This window comes from Mobula hypostoma, chromosome 18, assembly GCF_963921235.1.
Source record: "Mobula hypostoma chromosome 18, sMobHyp1.1, whole genome shotgun sequence".
Classification (NCBI taxonomy): domain Eukaryota; kingdom Metazoa; phylum Chordata; class Chondrichthyes; order Myliobatiformes; family Myliobatidae; genus Mobula; species Mobula hypostoma.
In genome coordinates this window covers 53422488-53447820 of record NC_086114.1, presented here as the reverse complement: position 1 = coordinate 53447820, position 25333 = coordinate 53422488, and the positions used below count along the sequence as shown (strand labels likewise).

The following is a 25333-nucleotide window of genomic DNA, read 5'->3' as shown; positions in this document are numbered from 1 at the left end:
GCATAGCAAAGTACAGGAGGTTATCATGACAACGCCATTTTACACTCAAGAAAGTAGTTACAAATTTGGGGGAAACTGTTAAAATGGAAAATACTGGAAACACTCAGCAGGTTTGGCACCATCTATGTAAAGGGAGTTAATGTTTCAAGTTGCCAATTCTGACGAACAGGCTTTGGCCTGAAGCATTAACCTTGCTTCCTGTTTCACAAATGCTCCCTGATCTGCCAATAGTTTCCGGCAAATATTTTTATTTCAGATTTCCAGCATCTGCAGTTTATTTTGTGTTTTTAATTTGCAATTAGAAAGCATCCCACTCAGGTTCTCTGGGATTCTGATACCTGGTGATCTCTAGTTAGAGGAGCTCTGAGCTTATAAAATGTAATTGGACAGCTACATGTGAATCTTTTTGTGCTTCGGTTTCTAATGCCAATGTATGCTGGATTAATAGCCAAGTTGCTTACTTTCCATATTCAGAAGATTAGCCTTGGCACAGCCAAAGGAAGAGCAAGTCTTTGAGCACAATTCAGATTAAGGGCCTCTGGATCAGATGATTTGCTGGGATAAAGTTTATTTGCAGAGTGTACACTACTGGAAGGACTTTTTGAATTCTTGTACTTTATGCTGGTGAAAACTTGACAGTTAAATAGGAAATATTTCATTTATCATCCTGTCAGGAATGTTCGGGAGGGAAATGAAAAATTGAATTAAAAAAAAATCTAATTTGTTGACACTCTCACTTGAGTACCAGGAATGGGTAAAGCAATTGAAGGAGAAATCAGAGTATAGCCACTTAATCAAAATGGCCTCTGCCATGAATGTCAGTGCAGTCAAGTCATGCGATCAGCTTCATTCATTTCCGGAGTTGGGCGACATTTCATGTTTCTTTTGTGTTCGGGGATTTTGTTTAGTTAAATCCCTGTGCTTCCCTTCCTTATCTTGCTGTTTGCTTCCTTCATTCCACCTGGCTATTTATTCCCTGCTCTCCTCCTCAGCCCTCTTGCCCCACGGCTACTTCATCCTTTCACCGCCACAACCCCCCTCCCCCTTGTCACTCATGTGCATGATGAGCCTAACAGCAGGGCTTTCTCCTCTGATTAATCTGTTGTCTTTTCTCTTTAAACTCTGTAGCTGCATCAAAGTTCTCAACATGTGGTGAGTCCCTCGCGTTGGTCAGGGAAAGAGGGAGCAGACCAGGCTAGAATGATATAAGCAGAAAGGTTATAACCAATCCACTTGGTGATTGCAGTCTCAGCCTTTAGGGCCCAATCACCATGTAACTGATCAGGTTCATTGACCTGTCCTTTTAAATTTATAGTTTAGCCTGCATCAACTACAGAAGGGAAGTCCATCATTTGACATTGAGAATTCAGATTTTAGTAGACACAATCTTTTGAGATAAAGCAGTTTTTTTTTTGTGTAAAAGGTTAGATTTTGCCCAGATCCTGATTCATCTTTCAATCTCTCAAACTATTCCAAAGTAAGTTTCTGGTAGCCAGGTCCTTGAGAGAAAAGATGTAGCCATGACAGCTCTTTACTCATGAAAATAAAACTTAAAATTGTTCTGTTGAATCTCATGATCATAGAAGTGCCCCCAGAGTGCTTTTAGTCGCTATTGCTCTCAAATAGCATATGGTTAAGAATCAGAAGAGAATGCAGTAAAGATTATAAAGCCTTCAGACTGCATTTTTTAAGATTAGCCATGGTTGTGTGAGGATTCTGATTTGCATCTCCTCTGCATTTCAACATTGTTTTGGATTTTGTGTGGGGAACGTTCTGCCAGCTGTTCCCACTTACTTTGTCATCAAGTCTCTAATCGTGAAACAAATTATTGGACCATGACTTTAATTTCACGCAGAAGTCATGCTTGACTTTGAACACCTGGAGTCTAACAGATTTACAAGTAAATCTTGTGTTGGAATTGTAGGTTTTGATCTGCTTGCTTGCTAGAATATCTGCTTTATTTTTTTCCTTTTCCATAGTTAATAGTTTTGTTCTGTAAAAATGCCTTTTAGAGAACAAATACTTCACCCGTTTCTGTGTGTAGGATTTTATGTGCTTGAGCAATATGCTTGGGTTTATGAACTGTTGTCCAGTACTGAAGTCCATTTGTAACAAGCGATTATTTTAGAAGTAGAAGTGATTTGTATATTACAGTAAAGCTGCTGCAATCTTTAAAAACTGGCTTCAAGTTTTGAAGTACTGATGTGCTTGGTAGTATTATGGAGCAAAAATAATCATACACCATGTGAAGGACTAAAATGCTGGCAAGAAAAGTTTGAGTAATCCTTGATGCTCTCTGGTAACTGCCCAGACTGGTCCTTGGCAATGAATGGACTTTATATCCATCCCTCAGTAGCGGGGGACAGGTCAGTTGAACGAGTAAGGGATAATTAGTACTAAGGCTGGGGGTGGGGTGGGGGGTGTGGGTGTTAGGACCAGATGGGAGAAAAGCTTACAAACAGAAGAGGATTAGTGCTGTGTTGATTGATTTAGAAATCATTTAATTACCTGAAAAGGAATAGAGTGAAATTCTCGCACCACTGTCATATGTAAACATAGTTTGCTTTACTTAGGAGCATATTTCAAGGCTCTGTAGCACTGTAACTGTGATATATCTGATCCTCTTAAATCAATACATGCTCTAAGGGATGGCTCTCACTGAATCCATTTTAGTCTATGACAAAGGAGCCAGCACACCCACAGCAATGGATTCTTTTCTCTACACTGGAGCTTCTGAAAGTCATGGACCTATGACAGAAACGGGTCCCTTGGCCCATACAGTATACCTCAAAGCCTTTCTTATCAGTATACCTGTCTGAATGCCTTTTAAACATTGTAACTGCACATGCCTCTACACCACCTTCTGGTAGCTTGTCCTTTATAGCAGCAACCCTTTGTTTCCTCTCAGGTCCCTTATAAGTCATTCCCCTCTCCATTTAAACCTCTAGTTTTAGGTTCTTCTACCCTGGGGGAAAAGACTTTCTTTCTTCTTAAATCTTTTTATTAATTTTTCAAAATTATAAACTCAATAACAAAGTTGGTACAAAGAGATTGGAAAAATGTTCATCAGCATATATAAAATGAATTTTAAGTAACATAGAAATAAAAGACTTGCAAACTCATAATGAGATTAAACATTAACAAGGAAATAAAAAGAAAAATATATATATATATAAACAAAAAAAACCCCAAAAGAAAAAGAGAAAAAAAAACCAAAAAAAAGGCAAAACAGGACTAGACCAACAACTTGTATCAGACATGATCCATAATGTCGCTAACTCTGCTCCTCTCATCATATAATTTTAGAAAAAAGATTCCGAAAGGTCAGATTACGTCATATGAAAATGTTGTATAAAAGGTTTCCAGGTATCTTCAAATTTAACCGAAGGGTCAAAAGTATCACTTCTAATTTTTTTCTAAATTTAAACTTAATATGGTTTGAGAAAACCATTGGAATGTAGTTGGAGGATTAATTTCCTTCCAGTTCAACAGGAAAAGACTGACCATCCACAATATATACTTCCCTCAAGGTTTTATACGCCTCCAAGGTCAAACCTTGACCTCCTATTCAGTTTCTCCTTATAACTCTAGCCCTCCTGTCCTGAATCTTTTTTGTGCCCTTTCCAGCTTAATGACATTCTTCTCATAGCTAAGTGAACAGAATTGTGAACAACTGTGACCAATGCTCTGTGTAATTTTTATAAATGGCTTGGATGAGGAAAACTGAGTTAGTAAGTTTGCAGATGACACAAAGGCTGGTGGTTGTAGGTTACAATGGAACATTGATGGGATGCAGAGCTGGGCTGAGAAGTGGCAGGTGAAGTTCAGTCTGGAAATGTGTAAAGTGAGTCCCTTTGGAAGGTCAAATAAAGGATTAATGACAGGATTCTTAGCAGTGTGGAGGAACAGAGGGATCTTGAGGTCCATGTCCACAGATCCCTCAAAGTTGTTTAGAAGGTGTATGGTGTGTAGCCCTTCATTAGTCAGTGGATTGAGTTCAAGCACTGAGATATATAGAAACCTCTGGTTACACCACACTCAGGAGGGCATAATTTTAACATTTGAAGAAAGTACAGGGGGATGTCTCTGAAGTAAGATTTTTACACAGTGGTTGATGCATGGAATGCGCTGCCAAAGGTGCTGGTAGAGGCAGATGCATTAGGGACATATAAAAAAACTTATGTAGACACATGGATGATAGAAAACTGGAGGGCTATATAGGAGGGAAGGATTAGATTGATCTTAAAATAGCTTAAAAGGCCAGCACTGCATTGTGGGTTGAAGGGTCTGTACTGTGCTGTAATGTTTGATGTCCTAATATTCTTAATGTGGTCCTATCTGTGATTTGTGTGGTTGAAGCATAATGTCATGTACACAATGTCTGTCTATGGTCAACACCAACGTTCATAGACTTTGACATATAGTCCAGTGATAAAGACTACCTTTCTCATCCATACACTGGGTCCCTTGACTGGCTTTGCCCAGCCAAACTTCTTATTTAAGAACAATACTGAATCAATCAACATTTCATACAGTCACTCATGGGGAAGATTGTTGAGTCTCCATCTGATCTGGCTTCCTTACTGGTTTATTGTCACGTGAACCTAGGTACAGTAAAAAGCTTGCCTTGCATATTGTTCACACAGATCAAATCATTAGACCGTGTATTGAGGTAGTACAAGGTAAAAGAATAACATGCAGAATGAAGTGTAACAGCTACAGAGAAAGTTCAGTGCAGGTAGTCAAGGTGCAGAATCATAACAAGATGGATTGTGAGATCAAGTCCATCTTATTGCGCCAGGGAACAATTCAGTAGTCTTGTAACAGTGGGGTAGAATCTGTCCTTAAGGCTGTTGGTATGCGCTTTGTGCTTTTGTATCTTCTAGCAGGTGGGAGAGGGAAGTAGAGAGAATGCCCTGTTAGGTGGGCCTTTGATTTTGCTGACTGTTTCACTGAAACAGCAAGAAGTATAGAAAGAGTTCGCAGAACGGAGGCTGTTTCCTGTGATATGATGAGCTGTGTCCACAACTCTCCAATTCCTTGTGGTCACGGACAGAGTAGTTGCCATACCAGGCTGCAAGGCATTGATTAAAAATTGATAAGGGTCAATGGGAATATGCCAGATATCTTTAGCCAGCCAAGGAAGTGGAGGTGTTTGAGCTGCCTTGGCTGTGGAATCTACATACCCCACCCTTCCTAGGCATTAAGGCATAGTCAGACTTTTCAAGTTCTTGTGTTTTGTTTCACTGTTAAACTTCTCATACATTCATCACACCAGCAGATAACATTTCGTACTCCTGGATAAAACTTGTGCAAACAGTCAGGATGAGGTTTAATATCACTGACATACATCATGAAGTTTGTTGTTTTGAGGCAGCAGTATAGTGCAATACATTAAAAAAGAATATACGTTACAATAAGGACTGTACATAAAAATTAAGTAGTGCAAAACGAGAGCAAAAATAGCTTGGAACACACACAAAAAATGATGGTGGAACGCAGCAGGCCAGGCAGCATCTCTAGGAAGAGGTACAGTCGACGTATTGGGCCGAGACCCTTCGTCAGGACTAACTGAAAGAAGAGATAGTAAGAGATTTGAAAGTAGGAGAGGGAGGGGGAGATCTAAAATGATAGAAGAAGACAGGAGGGGGAGGGATGGAGCTAAAAGCTGGAAAGCTGATTGGCAAAAGGGATACGAGGCTGGAGAAGGGAGAGGATCATAGGAAAGGGCGGGGGGAACCCAGAGGATGGGCAAGGCGTATAGTGAGAGGGACAGAGGGAGAAAAAAAGGGGAAGGAAAAAAAATGATATAAATAAATAAGGGATAGGGTACAAAGGGGAAATGGGGCATTAACAGAAGTAAAAACAGCTTGATGGTGTTTATAGGTCGATTCATCGTCATTTCATAAAAATCTGATGGCGGGGGGGAAGAAGCTGTTCCTAAAATGTTGAGTGTGTCTTCAGGCTCCTGTACCACCTCCATGAAGGTAGTAATGAGAAAAGGGCACATCCTGGGTGATGAGGGGCCTTAATGATGGATGCCGCCTTTTTGAAGATGTCCTCAATACTGAGGAGGCTGGTGCCATTCATGGAGCTGACAGTTTAATTACTTTGATGTTCAGCTTGCTGGCTTTCCATCTTCTACCCACTGTCTTGTATCTTCTCTGCATCCAGTCTGCCCTTGTGCCTGCTGACCTCAGCTCATCCATTCACTCATAGATCCCATGTTCTCCATTCTTGATGTTTTAAAACTTCTGAATCATCTTTTCATTTCTGAAGTAAGGATCTTTGCTTAGAACACTTACTTGTACAGCTAAATAGTGTTGATCCTCTTTTTGCTTAACACCTTGAACGTTTAGATTGAAGCCTGTGTGTAATTTGCCTGAAATGTGTGTGACTCGGGCAAACTTTTGTTGTTACTTGTCCTTAACCAGGTAGGAAAGATAGTGCTAATGTTCCTAGAGATGGCCTGGCTTTGCAAATGATCTCAGTGGCCATGGAAGTGCAAACTTATGGCCCAGACTCAGTAGAGGAGTGTTTTATTTAAAGTTGATGGAAAACCATTTTGGTTTTTAATAAAATTAGTGTTTTTTTATTAATTTGATTGCATTCAGCCTTTGTGAGGTTTGCGTTCTCAGAGTCTATGACATGATTTTCAAGATCGACATCTGGGATTCTAATCCATTGCCGAAACCACATTTAAAATTAGAGTAATTCATATTGATTTAGAATTACTGAAGTGAAAAGCTAACAAATCTTTCAGCAAATATTTTTCTTAAGCCATTGTGCAATGAAACATTTCTTTTAAAAAAAAACATAAAGGTACACACAAGTAGTGAAAGCAATTTTGGTCACCACATATTGAAACAATGTGGTTGCACAGGAGACTTGCAGGAAGGCTGCCAGACTGGAAAAATTTAACTGAGGAAAGATCAGATAGACAGTGTTTTCTTTTTGCCACAAGAGACTGAACTGAAATTTGTGATATTCTGAAGGACTGTGAATAAATGGGATCATAACATTGTCCCCATGACTGTGTGTGTTTCCTCCGGGTCCTTCAGTTTCCTCCCACAGTCCAAAGATCTACCGGTTGGTACATTGGTTGGTCATTGTAGATTGTCCCGTGATCAGGCTAGGATTAAATTGGGGGATTGTTGGACTGTGCAGCTCAAAGAGCCTACTCTGCGCTGTGTCTCAATAAGTAAATAAAAAATCAATGTAGATTTAAAGTATAGCAGAATTTAGAAGGGGGATGCATTTGTTTCACTGTGTACAGATTGATGCCCAGTTTAAAATTCATCAGTGTCCTATCTGGTGCATTTAATTAGCCCCAATACATGAGAATTCTTTTCAGCTTGCTATCTTCAGATTTTATAGGATATTCCTTTTCCACATTCAGTGTGAATAGTTAAAATATTATGGATCCAGGGGGACACAGTTTCATTCATCGCTGCCCTTCATTTTGAAACCAATTTGCTTCACCCTCCATATGCAAGACTTCTTTTACACAATATGTTCACGCCCCACAAGAATGTAAAAAGTTTGTAATTAAGTCCTTTTTTTGCTGTGCCAAAGTTGCTGATTCTCACCAGAATTTAACTGTTAAATTGGGTATCAGTTACTCTTATCTACTTTTATCAGTTACACTCCATTCTATGCACTGGTGCTGATTTAACATGAATTTGAGTTAAAGGAGTACAAGCACTTTTGTGTTTATTGTACAACTAGCTTGTAAATTCTTCTACTCCAGCTGGCTTAGAGAGAGCACCTGCAAATCAAACAGGCACCATTGATATTTTGATTTGTCTTTTGGTACAATTTCAATGCATTGAAATAATTTAAAATGCTATAATTTTAAGCTTTAGTTGCATCACTGATTATTTTCTGTGTAAGTAGGGGTTTAATCCCTTGAGCATGTTTATAAAGATTAGTTGAATTCCCTTATTTGCAAGTTTAATCACAGAATTGTAACGATTCAATGAACTATAATGGAGAATTTCACCATGACAAATGTAAAGAATTAATAGAAATTCAATACCAAGATCAAGCTGCTCAGATCTGTAATATTTCTTCTCAGAACATTTGAAATCTTTTGTGGTGCAGTGACATGATTTTAACTGGTTTGTGCTTCAGTCGAACCTGTCTGTAAACTGCCCTGCCCGAGAAGAACTATTCATTTTCCCCGAATGACTAGTGACTTAATTTGTTGGTGGTACCATTTCAAAGATGAGCTAAGCTTGCTTTATTTATTTTTGACTTGCCATCTGTGAATAAAATCTGCACCAAATATCTCAAGAAGGAAGGAGCCCATTGAATTTCTAAAAACTGCCGTTATTAGACTGACAATGTTTACCTTTACTTCCAAATAGTGCATCAGTACTTAGACATCTGTTTCTCTAGTGAACTGGTGTTTCTCAAATAAAACAAACAAGCAACCTAAAATGTAGACAAAGCTTACCCAATTGCTGGAAGTCAAAATATATAGGAAGCTGGGGTTTCCCTAAAGGGCAAATGCAATTAGCTAAGCCTATTCCACTGGTAATGAGATACTTTTCAGATGTTTATTTCAGTGGTAATTAAATACTTTGCAAATGGCCCCCACTCCCACTTGGGAGAAGGGTTGTTGTCTCTATTGAACATTATATTTTTGAGCTTTAATACTTTGTGAAAGATCAACAGCGGGCTGAGGAAGTGTGATTTGAAATCTTATACTCCAGTTGATCAAAAATGCTGTGTCTTGTAAATTTTAAAATAGATTTTTCTGTCATCTATACTCTATTCTGGGGAATAGGTCAAAGGAAGTAATTTGTATCTGGCTTTTCTAATTTTACAAAATAGTCAAAAAAAAAACAAGCTCTTGGATAGTGATTTTTAAGAATGTGCAGTGATATTTTAATGCTGTATACAGGATCCTGCAAAAAATGCTAACAAGGTACCCAATGGGAAAGGAGAGATGACCCTTTATCTTTAAATTTTACCAGGACCTCTGTTGGGGAGATAAGTCAACATTAAAACGTCACTGTTTAAATGGAGACCTTGTTATAAACATACAAAGCAGATTTGGCTTGGTGTAAAATGGTGGAGAAATGGTTTGTCTCACAGGTTTGCACAGAGGACCAAAGATAATGCATACTATACTCAAAATGAGCTGTACCCACTTTGCAATGTGTATAATATCGAGCACCGAAACCTCAGAAGCTGTAGGTGCTAGGCTCTAATTCTGACTCTGACCCACTGTGACAGGTTAATGTATATGCAAAAACAAATAAAAATGATAATCAGCATACTTAAAGTCTTCTATGCAGTGCACACGGTCAGATTTTACACAAGTCACCTTGCAATCTCATATGTGCAGCTGAAGTTCTACTTATCCAGGTGACCCCCATGTTAGAGAGGGAGGAGTTGCATTCAGAGGGAAAACCTGTACTGCAATGATTTCTTCTCTCTCGTTAACTTGCAGCAAGAAGCATGCAATGGAAACCTTTATTTGTTTGACAAATAAACCCTTCCTGGGCTTCAAGCCAGGTACAGGTATCAATTGTAACTGACATTTTGATGACAAGCTCTGTCATCTTCATCAGGGATATGATGCCTGGGCAGGTCTATGATCAAAGTGTCGGTTACAATTGATACCTGTATCTGGCTTTAAGCCTGAGAAAAGTTTATTTGTCATTTGTCGGGAAGCACAACATCCTTCATATTTATTTATTTGTTTTTATTCCACAAGTTCGATAATAGCAAACTTTATTCCCCATCTCAAATTTTTGAGCTATGATCTGTGAATTCTGTAACAGTTAATTCTTGTAACTTGAATGGCTATAACACAGAAGTCATCTGTTTGCACAAATAAATTGATACACAGCACAAAGCACAACGGTTGCTTGATTTTAGTGTGGGGCTGTGCATTGTATTTAATTTAGTGACATACTAAAATTGCTGTGTGGGGAATGGTTTGGGTGATGACAAAAGAGTTACTACTGAGTACTAGGTTAGGCATGGTGTATAAGTAAATGAGACAGCAGCGGTTGAGATTAATTGTTAATAATAGTAAAACGTGTACATAGTTTGTTTTTTATACTTGAGATACATGAACGGTGAGAAAGATACCAGCTTCTGTGTATCTCCAGACCTCACCCCAAACTGGGGCATGCAAATATGAAAGCAATAATTGACCATGGGAAAGTAAGGATTGATACTTGCATACCAGTGTAGGAACAAAGAAGGGTTTTTCACCTAAGTACTAGTGGAAATGTGTCTGGGCACTTCAAGTCTGCGTCTGCCCCCTCAATGCTAGGGCTCCATTTGCAAGTACAGATGGGTGAGTGAATGGCCACTATAGTGTGAGATGGTGGGTGAAGGGGGGTGGAAGGGTGCTGGCAGAAATTATCCCCAGTTCCTTGCCCAATGTCGTCCTTCATACACTATTGTGACTGAGCTGTTCTGGAAAGATAAACTCCCTTCATCCCATTATTATTGCTAGTCAGGTATACCATTCATCAGGAATCCCAGAAAAGTAGTCGTGAGCAGGCAACCTCATTGCCCTTCAGTCACCATAACCTCTACGGCTTGTAATAGTTAAAGATGCCTGAAATTTTCTGAACATTTGTGCATTGCTGACAAGCCTGACACTTGTCCATTTATTAGTTAAATGTATTGTGAGACTTGACTACAGTTGACATCAGTCCAGTCAAGAGTAGTGAGTCCTCTCAAGTACATTAGTGAATTGAATTTTTTTTTCTACCTTTGACTTTTAAAAAAAAGGTTACTTTTACTGACACCTGCTTTTGATTGACAGATTTTATTAGAGTGAAATCGTATTCTGAAAATGGGGCTTTGTAATCATTGACCCAGAGTTTGTAGGATATTGCAGCATCTCCCCTGCTGAGGCACCAGTGTCTCTCCATATAAGTGCACCGTCAGGATTCCAGAGCGAGCAGAAGACCCCTATGTTCTGGCCAAAGACCCCCTGACTGTGCTCCAACAATGGACTCCTGTTGACAGTCCAGGTGAGGAGCTTGAACTTGCGCCAATTCCCCAGGACTTTATCTGCCCACTGACCTCTGAGTCAATTCATTTTGGTGGAGACTCACAGCTTTGAGGTAAGTACAGGGTAATCCCTATGTAAGCAGGGGTTTCAGCTACACCAGCTGTTTTCTCATATGTTCATAGTGCAAGTTCTGGGCTCACAGAGTGACCATGTTATTGTGCACAAACTGCTACCGCTATTTGCGGCCTCAGTTCAGATAAGAAGAAGTCTGCAAGTAACAGGTCTCCCCCAGACTGTGACCACTAGCTTACCTCTACATACAAATGAATGTGAGGGATGGACAATAGGTAGCTTCTGCTGGGTGGGAATGGAATAGGAATATATCTGCATCCTTTCCACCCTCCCCCCCTTTCCGAACCCCCCCCACTTCCCGAACCCCCTTCCCCCTCCCTTTCCGACCTCCCCTTCTCCCCCTTTCTGGGCTGCTTCTCTACCCCTCCACCCCTTTGCTCCCTCTCCCTCAACTGCAACAATCAGGGGCTGGGTGTTGCTGAACAGGGCTGTTGTTGTCTATTTCTGTCTCACAGACAGTTTGAGTTATAATCTGTTTTTAGGGTGAAAGCCTGTCGTAACCCGAGGGGACCTGTACTCTGAGAGTTGGTTGGTGGGGTTGGACAGCTTGTGTGTTCAGGCCTGCTCCCGAGAGCCGATCACACTCCATCATAAGCTGTACGTTTTGTCTCCTGAGTCCCTGTGACCATTTGATTTCTGCTAGGGGCTAGTGGTCCAGTGATAACTCTGTGTCAGCTTACAGTTTTTTGGCAAGAGATTGCATATATGTATCTTCACACCTAAACCACTTTGAAGGGCTTGTAATTGATAATTCGATTCCTAATTGTCTGTAGATTGTTGTTCAGCTTGCCTGTCGAACTGTAGTGCAGTGGTGTAAGTGTATAAACTAAGGCTTCGATTGGTTATGTGGAATAATTTCTGTCTCCTTCTATGTCCAGGTGCTGCTGTTTTTTCAAGAGGAAAAGGAAGAAGAGTACAAATAGACATAAATGACTGCAGCTCTCCAGGGACTACGAGGCTCTGCTTGCATGTTCAGCTCCCTTCATTTCAGACGAAAATGCCACCTGACTGGTTGAGAGGCTTCAGACTGATCTTTGTTCTGTTTTGTTTTTGCCTGTGCCTACGTGTCCTCCGACTGGGAAAGGAATCCTCCTCCTTTCAACACTCAGGCTCAATTGCACTTCTTCAATGGGATCGACTTCCCGCCCGCCCCGCCAGAAGCGGCCTGGAGCCCAGTTCCGGGCTTTCTTTTCCCAGTTTCCGTCGCCATGGAGAGGTGAGGGGAAGGAGAGAACCCCAGGAGATCTGTCCCACCACAAACTGAGAGGCAAGAGACTTTAGTGGGTACAAGTGTACTCTGCACAGAGACTCCCACCTGGAGCAAGAAAAGATAGCCAAAGTGACAATGGCAGCACAGGTGGAAAAGGGTGCATTTGTTGCAAAAAAAAATGGTTGTTCTATTTTGTGATGTAGCATACAAGCTGTGAGAAATTTACAATCTGTTTTTTTTTTCTCGCCAAGCCTTCATCCCATGCCCTTCCCTTCCACCCAACTATTAAGACTTTTCTTGACCTTGTTTGGATCTTTCCAGATGCCGCCAGATGTGTTTTGTGCATGCCGTCTGAAATCAATTTTAAGAGAAGAGGTAGGCTCTTTTGCTTTAAGGTGCACTTAACGTAGGAGCGGGTGTGTGTGCGCGCGCGTGTCGTTGGTTTGTATGCGCGTGCTTTGTCATTGATATCAAAGATCAAACCCACCGCAGATAGTGTACACACGCTGTCTGCCGCAGTCACTTCCAAACCAGTACTGCCACTTTTAAATGTGTTTTTAGTTGAAATATTGATATTTATATCCAAAGAGCTGTGTTTCTATGGAAACAATACAAAGTGGAACAGCATTAATTCCCGTGAGATTTTTATTTATTTTCAAATGGGATGTCTACAAATGTCACGAGCCTTCAACGAGCATCAGATTGTAAGGACTGCTGCAAATCCGTTGCCAAAATGAATGAACAGCTCATTACTTATGTTTTAGGTAGTTTCACTGGATTTAAACGACAAGTAGGTATTAGCACTGCAGGGTAGGTGTTCTCTCAAGGAACACACCCTTCTCGCCTCAGCCAGGTAGACTTTAAACTCTTCCATGTCCCTCTCCCTCTTTGTGGTAAATGTACAATTGGTCTTAATCTTTCTAGGGTCCTGTAGAGTAGCTTTCTTTTGATAACATTGCAGGGATCTTCCTGAAACAAATGAACTTATTGAGATAATGGGAGCAGACTTTTCCAGTGATTTGACAGGGAATGAGAGTGTGGGTGGGGTTGGGGTGGGGGGCGGGGGTTGTTAAACAGAGGATTTACCCTCTGGTCTATTCTGAAATTCGATTCTTAAGCATAACTCCGTACCTGCTGGCCAGAGACTGCGGGGGATTTTTTTGCTTAAGGCAGCTGTATCCTCAGGAAGCCGCAAAGTGCCTGTGGCTTTACTCACCACCCTTGTATTGCCATGCCACAAAGTTGGCCAAGCATTGAGTTCTAAAGGTGTGCATGTGGAAACTGACCATTTGCCAGAAGCAGTCCTCTCACTTTCCAGGGGGTTTAAACTAAAGTTCATTTGATGCCTAACACTGATACAGATTGAGCATTGTGACATTGCCATAACATGGAGCCAATCGGTGGGCCTTGGGACAGTTTCTGAGATTAACCATGCCACAACAGGGGGGCTTGGGCTGTGTACAATTCCGTAGTTTCCGTAGTGATGTGAATTCAACCAAAGTACTTCCAAAATGCAGTGAGCTTATCGAAATAAAGTTTGGATAGTTGTGCCCATTAGTATGTGATTCTTTGGAGTGCAAAATGTTGTAATTATTAGCTGCAATGTCGTTAAGCTCTTGTTTCTCCCTCTGCGGTTGAAATGATGCAGTATCACTTTGGACTTTGAGGGCCAACACACTTCAGAAATCCAAATGAGCATGCCGAGGTATCAAATGACCCTAAAGACCGACCTGTAGGTGGGACATTTGTAGTTACAATTCTGTATACGTGACTTGTCAGGATAAGTATGTGTTGGCCTGGGACAAAAGCAGGCTTTGCACCCATAATTCAAATTCTTGAATGACAGAGAAGTCTTCTCCACCCAGAAGTATCTGGTACATGTCCTCAGGCTGCTTAACACTTCAACCTCCTGTTCCATGTAGGGCGCAACAAGAGCCAAACATTCCACAGTGTAGGAAGTAAAGGTTGGTGTTGGTCACCTTATGTTATCGTATGCACTCTTGAATATGTCCTGGAGTTTAGAGTTAGTAGACAGAAGCACAGAGCTGTGCTCAGGGTCAGGGGTGACGCAATCTTACGTAACATTCTCAAGAGGGGTAGAACTATTTGATTGTCCTTTATTGGACTCATCATGCAAAAATGTTAACACTTATCTATTGAATATTCTTCTGTTTTTAACACGGAAAAGGCTGCTACTTTTAATTACCAGATTGTGCAGCAACACTGTTTTAATTGATTGTTAGAAAGTAATTATTTCAATTGACCATTTTTTTTTGTGTGGGTGGTGGGGGAAGGAAATACAGCTTTTTAGAAACCAGATTTACAATGTTCCAAAAGAAGGCGTTCATGAAAATGGTCTGTTTTTTCTGGCCAGTAGCACATACACTTTAGAGACTTTCCCCATTTGTGAAACCTCCACAAGTTGGAGAGTCAATAAAAAAACAAACTGGTCTGGTCAATAGTTTGCACTGCATAGTACTCCAAGCTGTTCTGGTATAGACAGTGGCCATCATCCAACCTTTTACAGTATCTAGGGATTCTACCAGGCTGTCAAATTAGCTTGTTATGCAGTTATATCCATACCCATTCTGCTTACCTAATGGGAACAAACTACTTGTTAATTCAGAATTGTGTAACTTGAATTTTGTTAGAGCAAATTTTATTTGAATAAAATTGTCTCCTGTTCAGTTTTATTTATATTGCTTAATTCAAACCATTGTTCGTACAACTTTCTTTTCAACCCTTAATGCAACGTTGAGGCAAGATGAGTAGACCATATTTCAGTATGAATGTTCTGGCCAGCTTGCTGCACTTCTTTTAGTCAATTTGTGCTGTATAACTGGAGAAGTAGGAAAAATGCTAAGTCGGGAAATAATGATAAATACAACCCTCAACAGCAGGAAAGAAAAATAAACATTGAATTTGGAAAGGTGATGCAAGTTTGTATACACATTCCAGTCAGCTCTGGAGGGTGATCAAAGTCTGGGATCTCAAAACCACTCAGTCTTAACAGCTTGATTCTTCATGGTCGCTGTTATCTCTCTGGATGTGATGTCCTAAACTAGTGGAGATATTTTGTGTCCTGTTAGAGATGAGCTGTGGATTGGCCTCCTGGAAGTTCTCTAACCACTTTTTTTTAACTTTAGCCGGATTGCAAGGCAACTTAATGATTTCCCCTGCAATACAGAGAGATGAATAATCTATACTGCCCAGGAGCCAGCACTGCATGAGTCAAAAAGAACAGTGATTGTAATGGTCATTACCAGCACCTAATTTTTACTATTTGTAATTAGTTAAAAAAAAACTTTCCTTTGATCTTCCTATTGTTTCCAATTTTTACTTTTGTTGAAAACATTTATCTGCTTTATATGTTATCTTTGCATCTCAAAAAGGGTGATGTTCTCTTTTAAAACGTTCACACTTTCCCAGGAGTTTCTGTTTGTTCATGATTTACATGGTACAATGGAGATGAATGCTGACTAACATTCAAAAATAGATATCCTCTCTTTTTGACTTCCAGGCTCATGATGTTTCCTGGTGATTTCCACATTTACAAAAGTAAATAGGGTTAAAATTGATGCCTGCTGAAACAACGTATAAAACTACCTTTTGAAAATATAGATTGCTAAATTCTTTCAAAGCTTTTGAGTTTCTGGAAATGAAAAATGTCGTGAAATGTATGGTTCTGATGGAAGCACTGGCAATTGTCTCTTGAAGGGACAGATCAAAACAGTTGCACCAAGCAGCATTGGTGTCCATCTGATAATTCTCTCTGTGTGTTAAGTGATTTTTGTGTTTGTGGACACTAATGGCAATGGGATTCACAATGGGAAAGGCATGGGCTATCAGTTTTAATTTGGTAATTGTCCATGGTTTAATAAAGACCCACCAGATGTATTTGAAATGTGCTTACTTGGAAAGGTGTTGTAAGGACACGTACTTGAATATAGTAGTACAACATTAAGCTTTATCAGTGCAGCACAGTGGTGGTGGTAGTGGCATCAGCACCAGACTTAAAGGCAAATGGTCCTGAGTTCAAATCGAGCCAGCTCCTTGCACACTTTGCATCCATGCTGGATGGCAAATGCTACAAAAACAGGAAAAGTGCTGCCCGTTGCGCCATACAAGAAGCAACAACAATGGAATGCAACCTTTAAAATCAGAAAGAAGCTGAGTCTACTGCAAGCTGCAGTTGTTAGGTGCAATATTTAGATTTCTCAGCCCTTATCTTCCTTCCTTCACCATCCTTACAACATTCCTCCCCCCCTCCTCAGTGGTTGCTTATTCAGGACTAGACTTGGTTGCTTAGATGGGAAAGCAGTTATTCAACAAAAGTAGTGCACCTAGATTAACTATTGATAGGACTCCCTTTATCTTTGGTTGTATTCTGGGTAGAGTGAGTAAAAGTTGTGTTTTAATACTCTTTGGTGTTGTGATGCAGCTCAGGATCACTACCTGAGTACAAACAAAATTCATAAAGTTCAAAGCTAATAATTGCAAAGAAAAACTGGTATTTATTTTTAGGTTTGCATTCTTTTGTAATTACGTTGCCCCCTCTGCTGTTTGTTCTGTATTTACACAATGAGATAATGAGAGTTTGCCTACAGTGAAGTGTGTGAAATGCAGCCATGAAAGTTTTTTAAATTCATGGTTTACTGGATTTTGTTCTGTGTCTCTCTGTCTCTCCTATCCTCTTTTCTGCCTTTAGTATTTTTTCCACTGGCCTGACAAACCTGCTATGAAACTCGAGTGTTATGATAAAGATTCCACTTTCTAAGTTGTGTCTACACAAAAACGATAAGTAATAGCCCTCTATCTCTCAGCCTCTGGTGACCGTTATCATTCACGCACTTCTTTTTGAAGGATCTCACAACGGCAAGTTGACACTTTGGAGATTTTCCCCTAAATTCTGCATTACTTGCTCTCTTATAACCAAACAGATTAGCGGTACACCCACCCCAGTACAATTCTCAATAACATTCAATTCCTTTTTCTTGGGATTCGTTTGGGAATTTAGTGAGTCATCAGTAACTGTTGGCAGTGGCAGTGAACGTGCAAAAATATCCTGCTTTATTAATGCAAATCAGGAATATATTAAATTGCTTCAACGCCTGCAAAAATACTAATAAAATTTTATGTTCTATTAAGCGCACATTGACATCCTACACTCTAAAGGAAGCAATGTTAAAGACTTACCTGCTCACTGCACAATTTTTGCACCTGGTGTCAGTTATGAGGCTTCTTTTTTGAGCACAGCAAGGACCAGATGAATAAATTGTCCCCCTTACCTTCAGGATGGGAAGCTTCAAAGCTGCTGTGCTGTGCAACATGTTGATTTCCTGCACAAGCTGTTGCCTGGAGATGACTCTAAGAAAGATAACCAATTGGTACTCGCACCAATTTAGCACATTCTACTTCAAGGAGATGCCAGTGAAGATCTGAAATGGCCTTTAAACTCAGCCAGGTCACTCAGAAGCATTGGTTTGGGCTGATTTCAAGCCACACTCCACCGGGTGAAAGAGCGGGAAGAGTGATCTCTGCAAAAGTAAATTGGGTCAATGCACCAAAACTTCCTTGCCTCATCTTAGGAAGATCAGCTAGAGGTCCCTTAGTAGTAGTCCCTTAGTCTAGCCCCAGAAAAGTATTGTGTCCTACCATAAATGCTGTCTTGACATTAAACCACTATTAAACTACGAAATAAATAAGGTTCTTATCAGCCGTACTTCGGCCTGACATTAGTTGTAGTATCTGCAATGTCCACCTTAACACAATACCACAGATCCAGTGGTTGATCTTACACTACAAGTTCTTTACAGAAGCAAATTACTGCATTTAGGAGCTGTGTGTTGCTACCTGGACAAATAAAAATGAATTTGGTTATTCCAGAAGTTTGGGAAACCAGACAACTTAGTGCTGGGCCTCCTCCAGCCCATTGCGGCTGCATCTCTTGTCTGCTGAGCCTGTTGTCCATGTGACGATGCAGTGATTGGAACAGTTATTTACAGTACTGCTACAGCCAATGTGTTGGTACTGAGGAGTAGGACTTGGACCAGTTTTACACCAAAACAAAAACCAAAGTGTTCAGAAAATGTTTCAGTGAAGGTTGCAGGAAACAAACTACATCTCCCAATTAAAACAGTGATAATTCTGAGGATGCAATGATTGGATGACAGTTGCATTTAAATTATGTGCATAAACGGTGTCAGCAGAATAGGCATCACTCCTGATTGATAGGGAAATTAGCCAATCATATCCACTCTGCCTTGCTGTAGGGTAGTCGTTATATTCAGCCTAGTTGTACTGGGCTTCAGAGTTTGCAATATGTTGCTATGCAGCTGATTGCACATTTCCCCAGGGTCTAATACCAGCCGAGGAGACAATTAACAGGATAGGGTTTGAAATTTCAAAACAATACTTTTTTAAAAAAAAAATCAACTTCCTAAATAGTGGGTGGTGTGTTTGCCAGGCCAAGCTCATATGCCTCCATGTCTTCAAGCAGGAGTGTTTGACTTGAGGTTCCACTTGCAACTAGTGCTTTGTACTGGGCCGAATTCATACCTTTGGGCTCATTATGAGAAGATAGTACATCTTTTAATTCCTGCTGGCTCCTCCTACCTGAGTGAGGGCCATGTTCAACACTTGCCAGAAAAATACATTGATAAACTGGTTATTTCAGTCAATGGCTGTGAATGTGTAAAATATTTTACTTCTGTGTGGATCTACATTGGTTTATAAAACAGGTCCCTAGGATTTGTATCGAAGTGACACACTAGGGCTGCAGGAGAGATCAGAAACCGGTTTCAAACCCCTGCAGGGTAAGAGCTGATTGCTGGGAAGTGTTTTTACATTCTGCCTACAGAAATGTCCTAAAAATACAATTATATATGTTTTAAGAATCCTGGCCCTTCCCAACGGCAGCATGTTATTTGCATGTCAGTAGTAGCTAACCCCAAGCTCAGGAACGCTAGCCTGCAGTATCATCGTGCCAAATACTTTCACAGGCATAGTTAAATAAGTCAGGAGATGGAAAAGCAGAGGAAATTTCTCAAAGTTGATCCTGCAGAAACATTAAGGAACTTTGCAACCACCCTTTCTTCCCCACCTCCTAAGTGTGTAATTAAAGGATAAATCTCTGCTGAATTGCAGCATAATTATAATTATTAGTCATCTGTGTACTAATACTTATCACCATTGGAGCAAAAAACAATCGGCTGGAGGAACTCGGGGGTCAAGCATCACCTGTGGGAGGAGAGGAATTGTCAGTGTTTGGACTGCAGTCCAGTCCTGCTGCAGAGTTTTGACCTGAAACACTGGCTGTTCCTGTCCTCCCACCGAGCTCCTTCAGCACACTGTTGCTCCAGATTTCAGCGTCTGCAGTCTCTCATGACTTTGTCATGTATTGCAATGACTTGTCTTAATATCCTTTACTTGGAGCAAGCGTCTTGAGGATCTATTTCTGATGCCCTAACCTGAGAGCCCCCTCCCAAACCTCCTGGAGGTCTGTCATGAGGCATTTAAAAGGTCCCCTAATTTACTGAAGTTATGAAGCTGTGGTAATGAAGACATTCAAGCTAACCCTGTTTGGGTTTGTTGTACAAACCACATTTTCAAATGCATTCTGGATTTCTAAAATATTTGCATCCTTAAGTTCCCTAGAACCTCCAGAATTAAGTCACAAGCATAATGTGCTGAATGAATTTGCTGTGCTAATTGTGGGTTGGCTGGCTTTACTTCAAGCCCCTTTAATCTTTGGCACTGTAGGAGCGAGAGAGGAGGTGGTGACACCACCAGGATAGCAGCTATCCAGGATGTCTTCAGTTCCAGCACCTTGCCCAGCCTACTTGCCTTCAGTGAATAATGAATACCGTAGTCAGGTAACGTAGTATCCACAGCAGAGGGTTAGAGTTCACAAACCTGATGTTTCCTTTTGTATTGTTAGCTAAGCAATTATCCCAAAAGAATGTCATGCTCTCCTCTTTTATTTAAGAAGGAAGCAAGGCTGATGGGAACTGTGATAAAAGTGGAAAATCTGAAATAAAAGTAAAAACTAAAACACATTCAAATCAGCTCTTGTACCGGAAATCCTTGACTATCAAGAGCATGTTCTGTTTGAAGCTGGGAGTGGGAGTGCTCTTGCTTTGTGATATTTAACTCCTGTCAGTGCTCTGTCATGCCAATTGAAAATCTAGTTGTCTCTACCACTCCAACCCAATAGCAGAGCTGAAAATGCTGGAAGGGGTTGTCAGTTCAGACAGATAACTGGGGAGAGGAGAAGAGGGTGAGCAGGGGTTGTATCAGTCCAACTGAGCTGCCTGTGTGCTTCTCTCTTGGATGAAGCATTTGATGATTATTTGTTTAAATTTCAGAATTCCAGCAGCTGCAGTATTTTGTGATAAGTCTGCTGAATGACCTTCACCACGACTTGACTTCCTGCATGTCTGGCATGGCCAGCACTCCTGCTTGTGGAGCCACGGTCAGTGTTTGAAGAGTATCTTTGGAATGAACCTCACAGAACACCTTAGCTAAACCTACTTTGCATCCATTTCTAGGTTTCAGCCAAGGGGAGGACTGCATGTGTTTCTGGTTGCAATGTTTCTTTCTCTGAGGCTCATGTGTGGGAGTGTACATTATTTCATCAGGTATAGAATATTTATTTTCCTGATTTCAGTATGTCAAAGGGGAGGACTGCATGTGTTTCTGGTTGCAATGTTTCTTTCTCCGAGGCTCATGTGCGGGAGTGTACATTATTTCATCAGGTATAGAATATTTATTTTCCTGATCTCAGTATGTCAATCTGCACTGTCTTTGGTACTGTGATGTAAAGTGGTGCCTGAGACCCGGCCAGGCTTGACTGTGCCAGTTTCTCCTTGCGTTTCTTGCCTCTACCCCTTTCAATTTGGATAGGACCTTCTGTATGTTTGGAAGTAGAAACTGCAGGGTTGCACAGTCTTATCATTGTACTGTAGAAATGTTCTACTGTAAAATTCCAATTAAAACTGACATTATTTCTACAGCACTTGATTTTTGTGATGTTGTACCTCATGCAAATCAGTGGCAGTTGAGATTTTGATTTCCACTTTAAGTTGGTCCATGTTACTGTAAGTTTAACGGAGTCACCAGGAACAAGAGAGTTTGGAAAAAAGTTGCTGTGCCTTCTGCTGGCACATGAGATGATAAGGAAGGAAATTAAAACACTAAATTCCTTCCCCTTTATGATATTACATAGGCTGTTCTTCCAAATCTTTAAGAGATTGCAAGGTTTTTTCTCTCACCCTCCACCACAACTTCTGAGATTCCCTTTACTTTCCCTTAGTGCTTGTGTGTGAGAAGCTAAAATCAAAGCACTTTCACACGCCAGAACTTGCTGCCCCATTATATTTCACTTGAGCTCCTACTTCCTTCTGCTAATCATGATTTTAATAAAGTTCAAAGTTCATTGTATTATCAAAGTATGTATACTTTATATAACCTTGAGATTCATCTCCTTACAGACAGCCATGAAACAAAGGACCCCAATAGACTCAGTAAAAACAAAAGAACACCCAATGTTTGTCAGCATGTATTTGTTAGACAATATGCATCACGGATTTCACAGGGGCCCTGGAAGTCTAAGATATTCCCCTCTGGACAATAATCTTCCAAATCCTCAGCCCTCAGTTCAGCAGCACCCTCTTAAAGAAAATCTTAATCACAAAAATTGGTTTCTTTTTAATGGAAATTATGAAGGGAAAGGGAAAAGATTAAATCGCTTCTCCATTGGGACAATGAAGATGCAAGTGGAAATGGAACAAAAATAATGTCTGAAAACCATTTTGATCATTTGAATTTAGTATTAGTTTATTCCAACGCAACCATGCCATATGAATTTAAAGAGTGTACTTAAAATGATAAGTAGATACATATTTACTCAGACTGGTAACCAGATGGTGAGGTGCTCTATATACAGTCGGTGATGTAGCAAGTTTGAGCATTGACCTTTGGAGATTGAATCACTTCTCTCATCCTTCGTTATGATATTTTTGTGTAGCATTTATCTCCCTTCTCCGTCAGTTTTCATGCTTTATCATTCACAGCCTTCTCTCCACATGGCCGCCTTGCTGTCCTGTCATCTAGTACAACCATGAAATCCCTCTGGGTTGGAGTTGAGACCATGCTGCAATATAATTTGTCCAAACAGCCCTTTGTGTTTTTGTGAAGTGACTGTCCATTTGTAACTGCATCGATGCTTTCACTCTGACTTTGATGATGCTGAAACCACCTGAACTGGAGGAGTTCCAATCCATTGGGAAGGTGAGGTATTTACTATGCCACCTGCCGCTCATATGGACCCAGTCTCCTCTTTGGCTATTTAAATTAACTACCTAACATTTTGCTTTGGAGGATGCTCTGATCTGTGTTTGTGTATTCGCCAACGCAGTTATCAGAACATCCCCCAAAGCAAAACATTAGGCGGTTTAAGAAACTGAGGAGACAATGCCAAAGAGAGCCTACATTTTAATACATTGCAGGCATGTTACGTGATGATCTTACATTGCAAATAACATCCAGTACCTCACTTTGTAAACCTGAAACTCAACTGTCATTTGTTTCTTTAGGGGAGGGAAGATCAAGCAAAAAACTGTGTAATCCATTCAACGACATCTCAAGAGATTATTGGAGGTTGAGATGATTTTCATTGATTAATGCCATTGTGAAGAAGGCCAGTTGACAGATTTCATTTAGCTTTGATTTAAGCCTCTGGTTCCTCCCAAGGTAGACAATATTTGCAGAGTGTCCAACCAGTCTTGAGAAAAGCAGACTGGTGAATTTCCCCTACCTACTCTTTCTCTCCCCCCCCCCCAATCATCTTCAAAGATTCAAGATTCAAAAAACTTTATTCTAACCATACACCAGCTCTGCAGGGCAGAATGAGACAGCGTTTCTCAGGGGCAGTGAAATCATAACAAAACAAACGCAACACTAAGTAATAAACATAACAATAAATAGTAAAACACAACAGCCACATGTCAGTTAAAATCGGTTATAAGTGTCCAGTGCAAATTAAAAGTGTCCAAAGCAGAGTCAGGTAGAGCAGCTATTTAGCAGTCTGACTGCCTGTGGGAGGAAACTGTTTAGTAGCCTTGTGGTTTTAGTTTTGATGCTCCTGTAACGTTTGCCTGATGGCAGAAGAACAAGCAGTTCATGGAGAGGGTGTGAGGGGTCTTTAATGATGTACCATTATGTACCAATGATGTGGAGGCATCGACTCTGAAAGAGGTCTTGGACAGAAGGTAGGGAGACCCCAATAACCTTCTCTGCTCCCCTAACCACCCTCTGCAAGGCTTTTTTGTCAACAGCACTGCAGCTGGAGTACCAGGTTGTGATGCAAAAGATCAGCACACTCTGAACCACACCTCTGTAGAATGTAGTTAAGATGTTAGTGGGGAGTGATGCTTGTTTAAGCTTCCTGAGAAAGTGCAATCTCTGCTGGGCCCATTTCACAATCCCAGTGGTGTCGATGGACCAGGTGAGATTGTCCGAGATCTGCACCCCAAGGAACTTGATGTTTTCCACTCTCTCCACTGTGGAGCTTTGTGGGTTATGAGAGCTCAAAAGACCCTCAGTGTGGGGCTATTCATGTGTTTATAAGGAGGAAGAGTTGTCCACAACTCCTCTTTAAGACACTTAATTAACTGAGATTAAGATTGATGGGATTGGGCATCAAATCCATGTTCTGCCAAAATCTTTGACTCCTTCCATGCCAAAATCAAACTAAACTGTATTCAGTAACACTTCTCGCCAGTCCTCTGAGATAGTGAACTCCCGAAAGGGTTGCAACTCCCTGAGCAAAGATGTGTCTCTTCATCTTCATCATCTCAAACAGCTGCCCCTTCTTATGAAACTATTCCCTGGTTCTAGTCTGTATGTGGTTTGTCAAACGCCCTCAATTTTGTATGTTTCAATAATATTGCCCCTCATTCTTCTAAAGGCCAATGAGAGTGGTCTCAATTGCCCAATTACCCCTCATCAGGCTCTTCATTCCACTAATTAATGCAAGGAAGCCACTCAAACGATGGTAGGCACAGTGGACTCACTGTGTTCCCTCATTGCCTGTAATGTAGTTATCCATACTGAAGCACAGGCTAGGAATCCTTCCCTTACCCCACGCTGGATCTAGACTTGTTTTTTTTGTCTCATTCAAACCACAATGAATATGCCACCTCTCAGTTACACAGTGCTGTTTCAGGCCAGATATTTCTTGGGAGCAAGGCGTACATTCATAAGCTGACCCGAAAACTAGAGTTGAAACACTTCATGCCATTGATTCTCAGTACCATTCACATCTGTGTAGAAGTATCAACATAGTAAAATCATGTTCCAGAGGAATTGGTATTTGGATTTGTTTTGGCACTCAGATTGATGTCTATCTGTTTTGCAATAAACAATTCAACCTTGTGTCCCTAGTGCGGGAAAAAGGAGAACTCGAGCATAGATTTGGATTCTCATTGCTACCTTAAAAATTCCTGGTAAAAAGGTTCTTAATAATGCTTCTCGTGTTTATCTGTACTCTCCTTCAGTTTGCTAGGCCTCGGCTGTCTGGATAACTTGGTTCAACCTGGTTCTCTTCCTTTTGTAATTTTTTATCAGATTGGAATTTTATTTCTTTCTACTTCTAGAAATGAAGTAGATGTCAACTGCAGCTGAAATCTATTGAACCTGCTTCAATAAGCATACAGAATGTTTACCTTTTAGTTCTTTTAACACCACCCTTGTATTTGTTTTCCATCTGTGCATTAGAGTTGAATTCTTCTTTCCTGTCATCTTTGTTCAGGTGTTTGCATACTTTCAACTTTTATTGGTACTTTCTTTTGAATGTGCTTTGTCTCCTGATGGCCCTCCTTTGTATTTGGTTGCCAACCTTCCTTGGTACGTAAGAGACTTCTTATTGGTGCCTTCAATCTCGGAGGCTGTCAATCAATACTCCAATGCCACCTTCAGCCATGGTGGGAAGGTCATAAGTTCAA

At 40.6% G+C, this 25333-nt stretch overlaps 1 protein-coding gene across 4 annotated transcripts in view; it reads left to right on the top strand.

Annotated features, from left to right (window-relative positions):
- Nucleotides 1-21354, top strand: part of LOC134358542 (casein kinase I-like) — a 191898-nt gene extending 170544 nt beyond the window's left edge. For 2 of the 4 annotated variants that reach the window (XM_063070883.1, XM_063070882.1), the window contains one exon: nt 11998-21354. In XM_063070883.1, coding sequence (XP_062926953.1) covers nt 11998-12052 — 55 coding nt within the window. In that variant the 3' untranslated portion in view covers nt 12053-21354. The remainder of the gene's footprint in view (nt 1-11997) is intronic. The other 2 variants (XR_010020892.1, XR_010020893.1) reach the window with 2 other exon arrangements.
- Nucleotides 21355-25333: the final 3979 nt, after the last annotated feature.